This window comes from Strigops habroptila, chromosome 6 (assembly GCF_004027225.2).
Source record: "Strigops habroptila isolate Jane chromosome 6, bStrHab1.2.pri, whole genome shotgun sequence".
NCBI lineage: Eukaryota > Metazoa > Chordata > Aves > Psittaciformes > Psittacidae > Strigops > Strigops habroptila.
In genome coordinates, this window is record NC_044282.2 from 61,614,987 (window position 1) to 61,627,913 (window position 12,927).

The window sequence follows — 12,927 nt, forward strand, 5'->3', positions numbered from 1 at the left end:
CAGGGGTTTTGCAGACCTGGAAGCATGTTTCCTAAGCAATGAAAGCCGGAAAACGCATATGAGTTGAGCTAAAGAAGGTTTACGTAAAAGAGAGGCATTGTCTCCCGAGATTGGGATCCATTCTCCTGACCCAAATACAGCCTGTTTGCAAGGAAATAGATTCAGTGAGTGTTAAAGAACAGAAAATATTCAGCCTGTGTCTTACAATTTCCATTCTCCAGCAGCTTCCTCTGTAGCCCTTAGATCATAACGCCCTTACACGGCTTCATTCCACCACAGCTTCCCATTTCAAATTGAAAGCTGTTTTATTGTCAGTCCAGAAGTGACTTAGTTCAGGGCAAAAAGATGTGAATTGGATTTTCTTTCCCCAGATTTTAGGAAAGTTATGTGTTCTTCAAAGTTTCTTAATGTGCAACTCCCAATCAGGAAGGTGCAAGCACCTAGTCTGACTCCCACCATGAAGTTCGAAACGTGCAGCACAACGTCAGTGGAGGTTTTGCTACAAACTGCAGCAGTACAGGGTTGAACACTGTTTATGTGTGTGCCGCCTTCTGTTGGCTGCTCACAGTTTAAAAGGGACATTATTATTCCTGTAGCAAATAGTCACCAGAAAGCATTTAGCTGACACAAAATGCTCACAGACAGATGTCTGGGAGAGCACGCAGAGTTAGTGGGTACCAAATTCATAGAATTATCATAGAATGGTTTGGGTTGGAAGGGACCTTAAAGCTCATCCAGTTCCAACCCCCTGCCATGGGCAGGGACACCTTCCACTAGAGCAGGTTGCTCCAAGCCCCGTCCAACCTGGCCTGAACACTGCCAGGGATGGGGCAGCCACAGCTTCTCTGGGCAACCTGTGCCAGGGCCTCAGCACCCTCACAGGGAACAACTTCTGCCTCAGATTTCATCTCAATCTCCCCTCTGTCAGGTTAAAGCCATTTCCCCTTGTCCTGTCCCTACAGACCCTTGTTAAAAGCCCCTCTCCAGCTTCCTTGTCATCCCCTTTAGGCACTGGAAGCTGCTCTAAGGTCTCCCTGGAGCCTTCTCTTCTCCAGGCTGAACAAGCCCAGCTCTCTCAGCCTGTCTTCATAATTCTCACCCCACAAAATGCCCTGGGAAGAGCCACTACCTGCTGCCAAGATCTAACAGGCCACCATCCTCCATGGGTCCCTCCTATGCAGTTAGGGCAGCCTAATCCAGGGGTGAGTGTCCTGAAACCCATGGGGTTACACCTTGGTGACTGACATCAAGCCAGAACAAAGCTCCATGCCTTTGTGCTATGCAATCTTGGCAGCACTGGCTTCTTTTTGTGTTAAAAACCCGGGGTAGCCTGTGTTGGTGTGTCACTCTTTCCTAGACCTTTACATTAAAAATAGGCTTAGTTTGAGGTTAGAGTTGTCCAAATTTCAGTAGTAGAGCTGTGGTTCTTATTCTCTGATGTATAAGCCCGCTGTTACGCTGGCCATTAATGACTACAGCACTACACAACAATAAAGGTTAGGTTATAGTAGGCTGATGCATAGACAAAGAATATATATAACTCACTAGGAATAATCCAAAATTAATTTCCATTTATTATTAGGGTAGCATTGGGAAACTTTGTTGAAATGAAGACATATGAAAAGACTCTTATTTAATCAAGTCCAAATAAAGAGCCTTAATGCTCAAATCTTTTAGTAAAACCTTAGAAGAAGAATAGACTATAATGAAAGAACAAGTGCCCCAAGCAAGCAAACATCAAGTCAAATTAAAAGGAAGCTCTTAAATAGATCAATGATCCAAGTGCAGAAAGTAGGTGAGAATGAAGTATATTACAGCCAACAATGAAGATGTGAAAAGGGTTATTATATGGAGCTCCAAGCTCAGGCAGCTGCACAGCAGCACACCAAAACAGAATAAACACATAATTAAGGTGATGACCCGAGTCCTGGAATTACATACACTGGCTCCACATTTGCATGTGGTGAATCAGTTCTCCTCCTAGGAAACTTGTGAGGTTTTGGAGTTTATTAGTAATGAAAACAGTAGCATACAGTGTGACGAAGCTCACACTTCATTTAGAATAAATTAAATTAGCTAAATTACAATAAATAGTACATTACAATAAATTATGTATGTCTCTGAAGGAAGGGCTGTATTCTTTCTTATGAATGTACATACAACCCCCATGTCCCTGAAGTGGGGAGGGAATATTTGCTCTACCTTTATCCAGGGAAATGCCTTATTCTAAGGATACAGAATCATAGAATAACAGAATGGTTTGGATTGGAAGGGACCTTAAAGCTCATCTAGTTCCAACCCCCTGCCACGGGCAGGGACACCTACCACTAGAGCAGGTTGCTCCAAGCCCCATCCAACCTGGCCTTGAACACTGCCAGGGATGGGGCAGCCACAGCTTCTCTGGGCAACCTGTGCCAGGGCCTCACCACCCTCACAGGGAACAACTTCTTCCTAGGATCTCATCTCAATCTCCCCTCTGTCAGGTTAAAGCCATTCCCCCTTGCCTGATCCCTAAAAGCCCTTGTCAGAAGTCATCACCCCTCCTGTTTGCTCTGACATGGAGCTGTGTTGCCCTGCTGTGATTTCTGAGCTCTGGCCCATTGCAGGCATCACTGTGGCCACACCAGTGCCCTTTATGCAAGTCTCTGAGGAGTGCCACTGAGGAGTCTTCTGCAGCTTCTCATCAAAATTGGCAGCCTCATGCCCAAATGTCAAAAATCCCAGATACTTTATTAGGAAGGTACAATTTGACTGATGCTTTTGACAGCTTTGCAAATGACTGCAATGTCAGCAATTAGGGGCTGGTTTTGCCTTTCAGGCTGTCTGCATGGTTCTGTTTGAGAGCCTGCTCCACCCTCCCAGCTGTTCCTGAATTACTGACTTATTTTTAGTATTTGCTAAATACCATCTTTTTGACAGGATCAGTCATTCTTGCCTCACTGCCTGTATCCTAAAGTAATAAGATTGAAGCATTTGAAGTCTGGAATAATTTTTCCTATGACATATTGACAGGGAATTGATGTTTTGAGTCTGAATCACATTTATGTACTATGTGGATCTAGCTCACATGGAGATCCAGTGCTCTCAGCACTGAGACATGGCCCTGTCCAGTGTATATTTATATTCTGCACACCTTATTTTGAATTTTATTTATTCGTACAAGAAACCCTGTTGAAGTTCATGAGACTATTCCTAAGAGTGAAAATAGCTCAATAGGATGCTTGCATATTCAAACTCATGTATGTCACACCCTAATTTTAAAAGTATAGCCTGGCTTTAATAGTCTAGGCCTCTCCGTCCCTGTGAGCTCTAAAACTGAACCAACAACAACATAGGAGCCAAAAAGCCCAACATGACCCGGCAATGTGTGCTTGCAGCTCAGAAACCAACCGTGTCCTGGGCTGCATCACCAGCAGCGTGACCAGCAGGTCAAGAGAGGGGATTCTCCCCCTCTGCTCCGCCCTGGTGTGACCCCCCCTGCGGTTATGTGGTGCTATGATTCTATGAAAAGCAAAGAACAGTCAGATGTGTGCTGCAACTACTACTGCTTCTATGGTGGTGTGCTTTTCTTACTAGGACAAAAACCCTGCAGCTGCTTTTATCACACCATCTCTGTCACACGACAAGTATTGCCAAGAACCTGGACCACTTTGGGCAGTCGGATATTCACTGGCCTTTCTTTAGATTGATATTCAGCAGTTGCTGGATTGCTTATTTGTAATTAATCAATTAGGCATCAAGCACCATCTATCTGCCATTGCTGCCAACTCAAATGATGGGAAGGGGAAAGAGGCAGGCAGGAATTGCACAGCAGCATTGACTTTTCTGCATAACCATTTTACTGTGGACACTAGTTCCATGTAAGACTATCTGCCCACATTGCTTTTTAATGAGTTGCTATGTAAATGTTTGGGTTTGTTAATATTTGTTCACTATCCTTACTAAATAATTTTCATCAGTCAAAAAAAGCCAAAGCTGTTGGTCTGCAGAACCTGTGCTTTTTGAATATTTGGGATCTTTTGCAAGGAATAAACTATCACAGTGTTGGTAATTTTTTTTGCTTAACTTTTATACTGTTTAGTAAAGTGTTCATTGAACGGTGTGTAATAATAAACTTCCTCCCTTACACTGCAAGACTTCAAACAGTGAGACTGGGATCAGTCACAGCCATATGCACAGGGGAGAATTTGTGCATTAACATATGAATTGATGTGGAGAATCAATTACTGTGCATTTGGCTTTACCAGCAGCAATTTCTAATTGGGTCCTTTTGTCCTTAAGGGAAACTTATATCAAAGCACAGGTCACTGAAATAATGCAGACTATGCTTGTATCATTTGGGAATCTAATTTAGGAATACAATTTGGGGAAATAATTTAGGAATATAATGTGTAGAACGTATATAGAATAAATATAAAATGTATATAGAATGTGTAGAATTTACAGAAGTTCTCAGTGGGCTCCCATGTTTTCGGTTCCTCTGAAGCAGCTGGGATGATATGACATTTATTGCCTTCTCTTTCTAGCTATCGCTTCCTGCAGATCTTGAGGCTGCTCCAAGACCACCAGTTCGTCACTGCTGGGCCACTCACCAGACAACCGGGAACCTGCCCTCCAAGGCAGCAGCAAAGACCCTGGCCCAGAGTTCCCAGTGGAATGCTGGGATACAACCAGCATCTGTTCAAGCTCCAGTGCCAAAGCCACAGGAAGGAGGAAAGACAGACTTCACAAGGATTAACACCACATCTCCATATCAGGATGCTGCCCTGTTGAATACAGTGAAGCTATTGTAGAGATTGCCAATATCTAAATTTAATGCACAAAGGGAAGGAGATGGTGCTGGCAGTATGTTTCTGTAGGCGGAGGCAGTCATTCTGGATGGTGGGGATCCAGATGACAGTGATCTGCTGCACCAAAAGACAACATATGGCCAAAGACGTCACATCTAGCACTTGCTAGATCCACCTGTCTGTCACGACTGTCATCTTGGTATTGAACACTGGCATGGGTTTAATTCACTAATACTCGGTGGCAGAGCAAGAGATCTCAGATCAGAAGTGACAGTGGGCTCAGTCCAAAGTCCAGGGAGTCTGCCAAGGCCTGGACAGATGCTAAGAGGAGCTGGTGTAGTTGGGTTGGAATCAGAGCATTAAGCAAATTGCAATGAAAAGCAACCGACTCTAGGGAGACAACAGCAGAGAAATCAGCTGATCTGTGAATGCCTTCCAAAAATAAGGAGGCAGACTGACACAATCAAAAATGATTTTAGGCCATTTCAGTCTGGGGTTAACTTGGGCAGTTATTCATGATCAGCTCACCTCTTGTACACCCAGCATCTCCTGAAGGTCCTCAATATCTGCAGCCTGCTGGGCAAGTCCTTTGGTATCTTTCAGAAGCCCACAACATTGGTGTCATTTTTGGTGAAAGTCCCATTAGTTCACAAGTGGGTTGTCAACATGAGGATTGCAGTCTGTGACCCTGATGACTTTTTATAGCACAAGAAGGGGAGTGGATAAAGAACCTGGAGAGAACAAAGGAAAAGAGACTTCTGATGTGAACTGTCAGGATTTTCTAAGTGTGGGGTAGCGTGAGGGGAGCTCCCGTAGGGCAGTGACTATCCAGTAACTACTGATGACCCCATCTAGAAGGGACATAATGGAGACCTCCATCATCCCTTTGGATCTCACCAGCAGCTAGTGTTTTTAGCAGGTCCATAGACTAATCCCCATGAGGAGGACCCACAGTGCAAAAGAATGATCTCAAATCCTTCTGTGGGGGGTGAAAGAAAGGATCTAAACACAGCCAAAGGATGATACATAGGGGAAAGCACTGAAATGAGCAAGGTGAGGCCCAGGAAAAACACATGATGACTTCTTCGTGTAGGAAGCAGTACATAAATGCACTCTGGCTACAAAAGCCAAGAGAGGAAAGCAGCAAGGAAGTTTACAGTCCCCCATACTTCTACAGCAATATAAGGTACATGAAGTTCAGCAAGACCAAGTGCAAGGTCCTGCACCTGGGCTGGGGCAATCCCAAGCACAAATACAGGCTGGGGGAGAGTGGATTGAGAGCAGCCCTGAGGAGAAGGACTTGGGGGTATTGGTCAGTGAGAAACTCAGCATGACCCAGCAGTCTGTGCTTGCAGCCCAGAAACCAACTGTATCCTGGGCTGCATCACCAGCAGCGTGACCAGCAGGTTGAGGGCGATTCTCATCCACTCTGGTGAGATTCCCTACCTCCAGTCCTGCCTCCAGCTCTGGGGCAACAACATAAGGACATGGAGCTGTTGGAGCGAGTCCAGAGGAGGCCACAAAGATGCTCCGAGGGCTGGAGCACCTCTGCTATGGAGACAGGCTGAGAGAGCTGGGCTTGTTCAGCCTGGAGAAGAGAAGGCTTCAGGGAAACCTTAGAGCAGCTTCCAGTGCCTAAAGGGGCCAACAAGAAAGCTGGAGAGGGGCTTTTGACAAGGGCCTGTAGGGACAGGACAAGGGGGAATGGCTTTAACCTGACAGAGGGGAGATTAAGATGAGATCTGAGGCAGAAGTTGTTCCCTGTGAGGGTGCTGAGGCCCTGGCACAGGGTGCCCAGAGAAGCTGTGGCTGCCCCATCCCTGGCAGTGTTCAGGGCCAGGTTGGACGGGGCTTTGAACAACCTGCTCTAGTGGAAGGTGTCCTTGCCCATGGCAGGGGGTTGGGACTAGATGAGCTTTAAGGTCCCTTCCAACCCAAACTATTCTGTGATCTGTTTGTGAGTGAACCTATATCAGTGAGCAGTGGGGAGAGCTTGCCTGCATGAGAAAACAGGACCACAGGGGAGAACAGGCAGCGAGGAAAGAAAAAGACCACCAAAAAGAATTAAAAAAACCCAAACAACTACACAATAAAAAACCAAACTAAAACAAAACAAACAAACCCCCCCAAACAAACAAACAACAACCCAAACAACCCCCCCAAAAGAAAACCAACAAGAACAGCAAAAAACCCACCAAATGACAGAAAAAAAACCCTGAAGGGAGGTGTTGGCAATGTCTGAGCAACCTGGTCTTGTGATTTGTGGGCTGCTAAAAACCTTTCTTTGAAAACCTCCTGATCTGGGGACTGACTGAAGACTTTTAGCATGACATTCAGGACTGGCGTGCGCCTGGGGACCAAGGCGTCAGCAGGGTTTGCATGGAGGGAAGAGGGCACATGGAAGGAGCCTCAGGCCGGCTGTTTCCACTGCATGGGCTGGTTTATAAAGCCAGCAGAACTGCCCTGGTTCCTGAGGTCAGCACACACAGCCTGGCAGGCAGCTTGCACGAAGCTGTGCGCGCCATCCTGCTCTCCCCACCTTGCTGGGTGGGTCTGGCAGCATCCTCCCCATCCAGAGCAAGATCCCAGGATGGAACAGGTTGAAAAGATCATTTAGACCGTCTGCTCCTGTTGCTACCTCTCTTGTGCCTTCAGGGCTTTTTGGAGAGCTGAATTCACTTCCTACAGGATGTGCTGGGAGTGCCCTGCAATGTCTGGACCTGTCTCCACCTGGGATTTTACCTCCCTGGGGGTCTCCCAAGCATCGTGTGCCAACCAACAGTTTCTCTGTGGTTTGGAGACGGGTTGTGCTCAGGATACAGGCTGCACAAACAGTTGCAAAGCATCTATCCAGACATGCATCTTCTGCCATCATCTTTCTCAAGCCTGTGGCAGCAGCTGCTGTGCAGCAAGGGGCATTTCAGATGCAGTCAGGGGTTGTCTGTGTGTCCAGCTGTGCCTTGCTTTGGGCTGGCTGGGGTGTGAAAGCAATTCCTTCCGCTGAATGGTTTGGTGGTGCATGTTCTCCACAGCATCCACCTGGAGGATGTCTTTGCATGGTTTTGGGGATGGCACAGAGCACAGGACAGGAAGGATGCCCATGCTAGGTACACGGTAAAGCGACTGGGCTAAGAGCATGTCCCCAGCAGGGACAAGGGGACTGATTTCAAACCAATTCCTGTCCCCCCTCCTTCTCCTTAATCCACTCCCCCAACCACAACCCTTCATACTGAGTCACTGCCACCTCCTCTCCTCAGCCCTTCGTTACGTGAGCTGAGCTGTGCTCTCCATTCGTTATCAGCTTCATCCACCTATTACAGCAACTTTTTATCTTACATTTAGCTACTATCATTAACTGCTTTCCCTTTGCCTCAAGGTCTCCACACTCTTTGGTAACCATCCTTTCACTTATTACAACCCCAACACCACTGAGACTTCATTCCCTGAATGCACTTACTTCCCTGGCAACAGCCCACGTTCACTCCTTTTCCATCTCGCCACACAAGTTGGAAGATTCCAAAAATCCTCAGGTTTAATCCAGCCATGCTCCCACCTGCAACTCTCATCAACTTCAGTTACACATCGTCCTTTTCCCCAAGCTTCTGTTTCTTTAGCTCAGAAAAGCAGTAATTAGGAAAACTTAATTTTGGCTACAAAGCCAAACTAGAGCACCAAACTCTGCCATTGCTCCCGGCAAGGAACACCAGATAAATGCAGGTGGAGTTCTGGGCAGAAGCGGATAGGAAAGCTTGGGTAAGAGGGCAGCTGGCATGTGTGGGTTTGTTCCCCACATCTGAGCAGGGCTGTAGCCTAGGGCTCACATTCTGATCTTGCTTGTACTGGTGGAATTCAGATGCAGCAATGCTGATTCATTGGCCTCTGGGGTTTAAAAGGTACTTTCAGTTCTTTAATCAAAGGCTGAGGCTAATGAGAGTTGGGCAGATTCTGGAAATGCCAAGCAGTGCAGGGAAGCACATCTATGAGGAAGGGCACAGGCACAACAGCCTTCCTCTGTACTTGTTTAGGGATTTCTTATCAGTGACTCTGGAAGTGCACTGTAAAAAGTGGGTAAAAAACGCTCTGCCCCTGCACATCAGCAGCCGGGGCACAGGCGGTGGGAGCGCTTGCCTGACGCCAGCCAGCAGCACAGTGGCAGAGGAAAGTGACGGAGACTGTCCCTCTGTAGTTTTTTGTCTCCATTTCAGATTCTGACCCATTTTGTGACCTCAGGAATGATTATGAAGCATGTTGGAAGTACATTTTTATTCTAATAACATAATTGGTAGGAGTTACATCAAGACGTTATGTAGGTGTGCTGTTACGTCAACGATAGAGACTACTTGGCTTGGTACATTCCTGGACATTACTGTTACTTACTTTACAGCATCATAAATACAAATCCCTGGGAACTTTATGTTTCCAGTGAATATGCTCATTGCTGAAAAAATAAAAACCTTTGCTGCAGGATCCCATAATTTCCTTCTGTAGCCATTTGCTGTTTGTAACACAGACCTAGTGCTGAACTGCTGCCACAAGAAGCTACACACTACCTAATGGATACAAAAAAAAAAAGGCAGAAACAACAGTTCGGACTTAAGAAGCCACAGAAACACCTGTGAAGCAATCAGTTTAACTTGGTTCCCTGGGGGAAAAAGCTTGGGAGATTTACTGTGAGGGTGGCGAGGCCCTGGCACAGGGTGCCCAGAGAAGCTGTGGCTGCCCCATCCCTGGCAGTGTTCAAGCCCAGGTTGGACGGGGCTTGGAGCAACCTGCTCTAGTGGAAGGTGTCCCTGCCCCTAGCAGGGGGTTGGAGCTGGATGAGCTTTAAGGTCCCTTCCAACCCAAACCATTCTGTGATTCTGCGATGATTTGCAATACCAGAGAATGATGCTGATGAATGTTTTGGATGGGATTTGCCCCACCTCCCTTTAAATGCTGAAAAGTTAGCTTTCTTAATCACAGTTAGTCAGTCTGGTCTCTTGCATAAACAACAGATCCTAAGATATGTGAGACAATTGCCATCTGCATGTTCCTATTTCAGCTGATTGCTTGAGAGGTGACCAGCTCAGACTTCAATAACTCTTAGGCCATCGTGTTGGTTGAGATGAACTCCCCCTTCCAAGCATCCAGGGCAACTAGAAAAATGAAAGAACAAAGCCTGGGAGAGGGAGACACACTGATTTACCTCATCACTGCTTTGGAGCTGGAGTTCACACGGCACTTGACCAAGCACCCCAGTGGGCAGAGTCTCCTGCTGGATGCTCTCCCTTCGCGTCAGATCCGTGGTGCATCATGTCCCGTGTCTGGTCTTGGCAATGGTCAATGTCTCTCACGCCAAAAAACCTTGAAACTCTCAAGTGACACAGCGCAGAATAATCTGCTCACAGAGCAGAGTCTTCTCCTAATCCCTGTCCATCAGCAGTTGGCATTTTCTCTGAATCATGATTTCTAGTCTTTAAATGTTGAGAATTCATGCGTGTACTGTGACTCTTCCTAAGATGTGGGAAGGTTCAGTTTTCTCCCAGCTCTCTCACTCTGGGATATGATAAGGCAATGAGTTACAGCTGCTGTGCATTCAGTACCCTTACCCTTAAAAACTGCTATTCATTACATTGACTGGGTATTTCCCTAATTGCAGAAAAGACAAATAAGGACACATAATTTACATTCTCTTAAATAATAACTAGTGCCAGCTCTCCAACAGAGCCATGTGCAGTGCTGTAATCCACTGTGGGATTTGATTTCCTTCTCACTAACATGACTGAAAAGCTGGAGTTGCCTTGTTTAACATGGGAAAGAAATTCTGTCTTCAGTACAGAAGGTTTTTCTTGAAGCATTTTCCCTGAGCCTCCTTTCTGCCACATATTAAAGGCTTTCCCTTTAAATGCTGTGGTGCTTCCTTCAGTCTCTCTGATTTGGCAGGGGCTGTAGGTTACAGCGAGGGATCATGTTAACATCAGTGGTAAACCACTCACTTTGCGGGTAGGGCACAGTCTGCATCATTCAGGTGGTTGGGAGTCCTCCTGTGTCATCCACAATCCCCTCAGTGCCCACAGAGACAGCCAACTTGTGTAATTCACTGGCAAAGCATCGCAAAGCAGCTCAGGCCGTGGGATGTGCCCCAAGATGTCTGGCATACAAGCTCACATGAGGTCCAGCAGCTCTAGCAGGGATCTACACAAGTGTCTCCATGGGAAAAAGCCTCAGTGAACTCTGCAGCGGTGATGTATATGGAACAAAAAGAGAATACAGCACCAGCTTGAGAGCAGCAGCGACAGGAAACCAGGCTGAGAAGCACAAGAGGAAAACAGACTTAGACTGTACTCCAGTTTGGAAATGGGAGATCCCACCTGGCGACCCAAAAGGCCGCCAGGAGTCATTGCACCAAGTACAGTACTTGAAAGAAAAAATAACAAAAAAAAGCCGTTTCTCCAACATCTTCCTATTTAAAGTGGCTACGAGGCAGTTGAGATTTCTTTGAAGAGCCTAAGTGAGAACAGACACAGGACCTCCATGCCCATTTCTTTGCATGGTGTGGTGAGGTCAGTGAAGAAAGTCTTTTCTAGCAAGAGCTGAAAACAAAAATGAAGCTGGGTCCTTATGAAGGACTGTTTTTCGCCCAGCACAGCCTGTGAGTCAGGTGATACTGCTCTTGTTTCCCCAGTACGAGGCAGAGAAGTTCCTGTTCTGCTGGGACAAAAGATACAGGTCCTCCCTTACTCTGTGTCAGATCATTGGTTAGATGGAGGAATGTGCCAGGGGTGAGCCTCAAACAGTGAGATGAAAGAGAAATAATAAAAGAACCAGATTAATTTAGTCAGAGATATTAGATTCTAAACATATTCAGGTACTCAGCCAATCCTCAGGATTTTGTTGGCATTTAGTACCTCAAATACCTTTACAAATCTGGATTGAATGGAAAGACAGTTTCCATTCATCATCTCATTATAGAGAAAATAATCATCAATCAAAACATCTTTGCTTTTCCTGCCCACCTTTCTGACAATCTGCAAACATGCCTTTACAAAGCCCATCTGGAGCACTAGCTGCAGTTGGTAAGTTTACCTTGGGAAGAGCCTGGCAGAGATCACAAAGGTCCAGGCGAGGTCACTGAAGGAATTAAGGTAGGATTTGTCTCTGATTAAAAAAAAAAATACAGTTTTGCCTTGCAAATTGCCCCTAATCCAAATGCAATCCCTCAGGGAAAGTTTATCTTGGTAGTTTGTATACCACACCACTGGTGTGTGCAGGCAGCTTGCTTCCCCACTTAACCCATACCCTCTCCTCATGCAGTTTTTAATATTCTTATCATGCAGAAAACACTGACTGCAGTGTAGGTCTGACAGGACCCTGCACGTCCCTCCATGTGCCATTAGCCCCTACCTGTATAGCATCATTAACAATCCCTGGGTGCCACTTCCCTTCCTCCATCCCCCACATCCTCTTTGATAGCACAAAACTGCACCTCAATGGCAGTTGCAGGTTGATTCCCAGAAGAGACTTAAAAACCTTTTTCCCATTCCCAGAGCCTCCCGAACAGCAGCAGTTGGAGTCAGAGCTGAGTGCCACATTCCTGGGAGGCCACAACACTGCTGCCAGACCAGTGGAATTCCCTTGATTGACTGGAACAACCAATAACACTTAACTCTTCATGACTTGGGCCTAGTCCAGTGTACAACCTTCCTAAGGCTCTGTCCAAGCAATGTGACTTCAGGACCAGGGCCCTGTTTTCAAGAGACCGCGGAATCACAAAATCACAAAATGGTTTGGGTTGGAAGGGACCTTAAAGCTCATCTAGTTCCAACCCCCTGCCATGGACAGGGACACCTTCCACTACAGCAGGTTGCTCCAAGCCCCATCCAACCTGGCCTTGAACACTGCCAGGGATGGGGCAGCCACAGCTTCTCTGGGCAACCTGTGCCAGGGCCTCACCACCCTCACAGGGAACAACTTCTTCCTAGGATCTCATCTCAATCTCCCCTCTGTCAGGTTAAAGCCATTCCCCCTTGTCCTGTCCCTACAGGTCCTTGTCAAAAGCCCCTCTCCAGCTTTCTTGTTGGCCCCTTTAGGCACTGGAAGCTGCTCTAAGGTCTCCCCGGAGCCTTCTCTTCTCCAGGCTGAAGAAGCCCAGCTCTCT

General features: G+C 46.6%; 1 protein-coding gene across 1 annotated transcript in view; it reads left to right on the forward strand.

Annotated features, from left to right (window-relative positions):
* The window catches only part of FBXO16 (F-box protein 16), a 39,481-nt gene extending 28,813 nt beyond the window's left edge, over window positions 1-10,668 (forward strand). Inside the window, exon 8 of the mRNA XM_030489676.1 lies at window positions 4,527-10,668. Coding sequence (XP_030345536.1) covers window positions 4,527-4,793 — 267 coding nt within the window. The 3' untranslated portion in view covers window positions 4,794-10,668. The remainder of the gene's footprint in view (window positions 1-4,526) is intronic.
* Window positions 10,669-12,927: the final 2,259 nt, after the last annotated feature.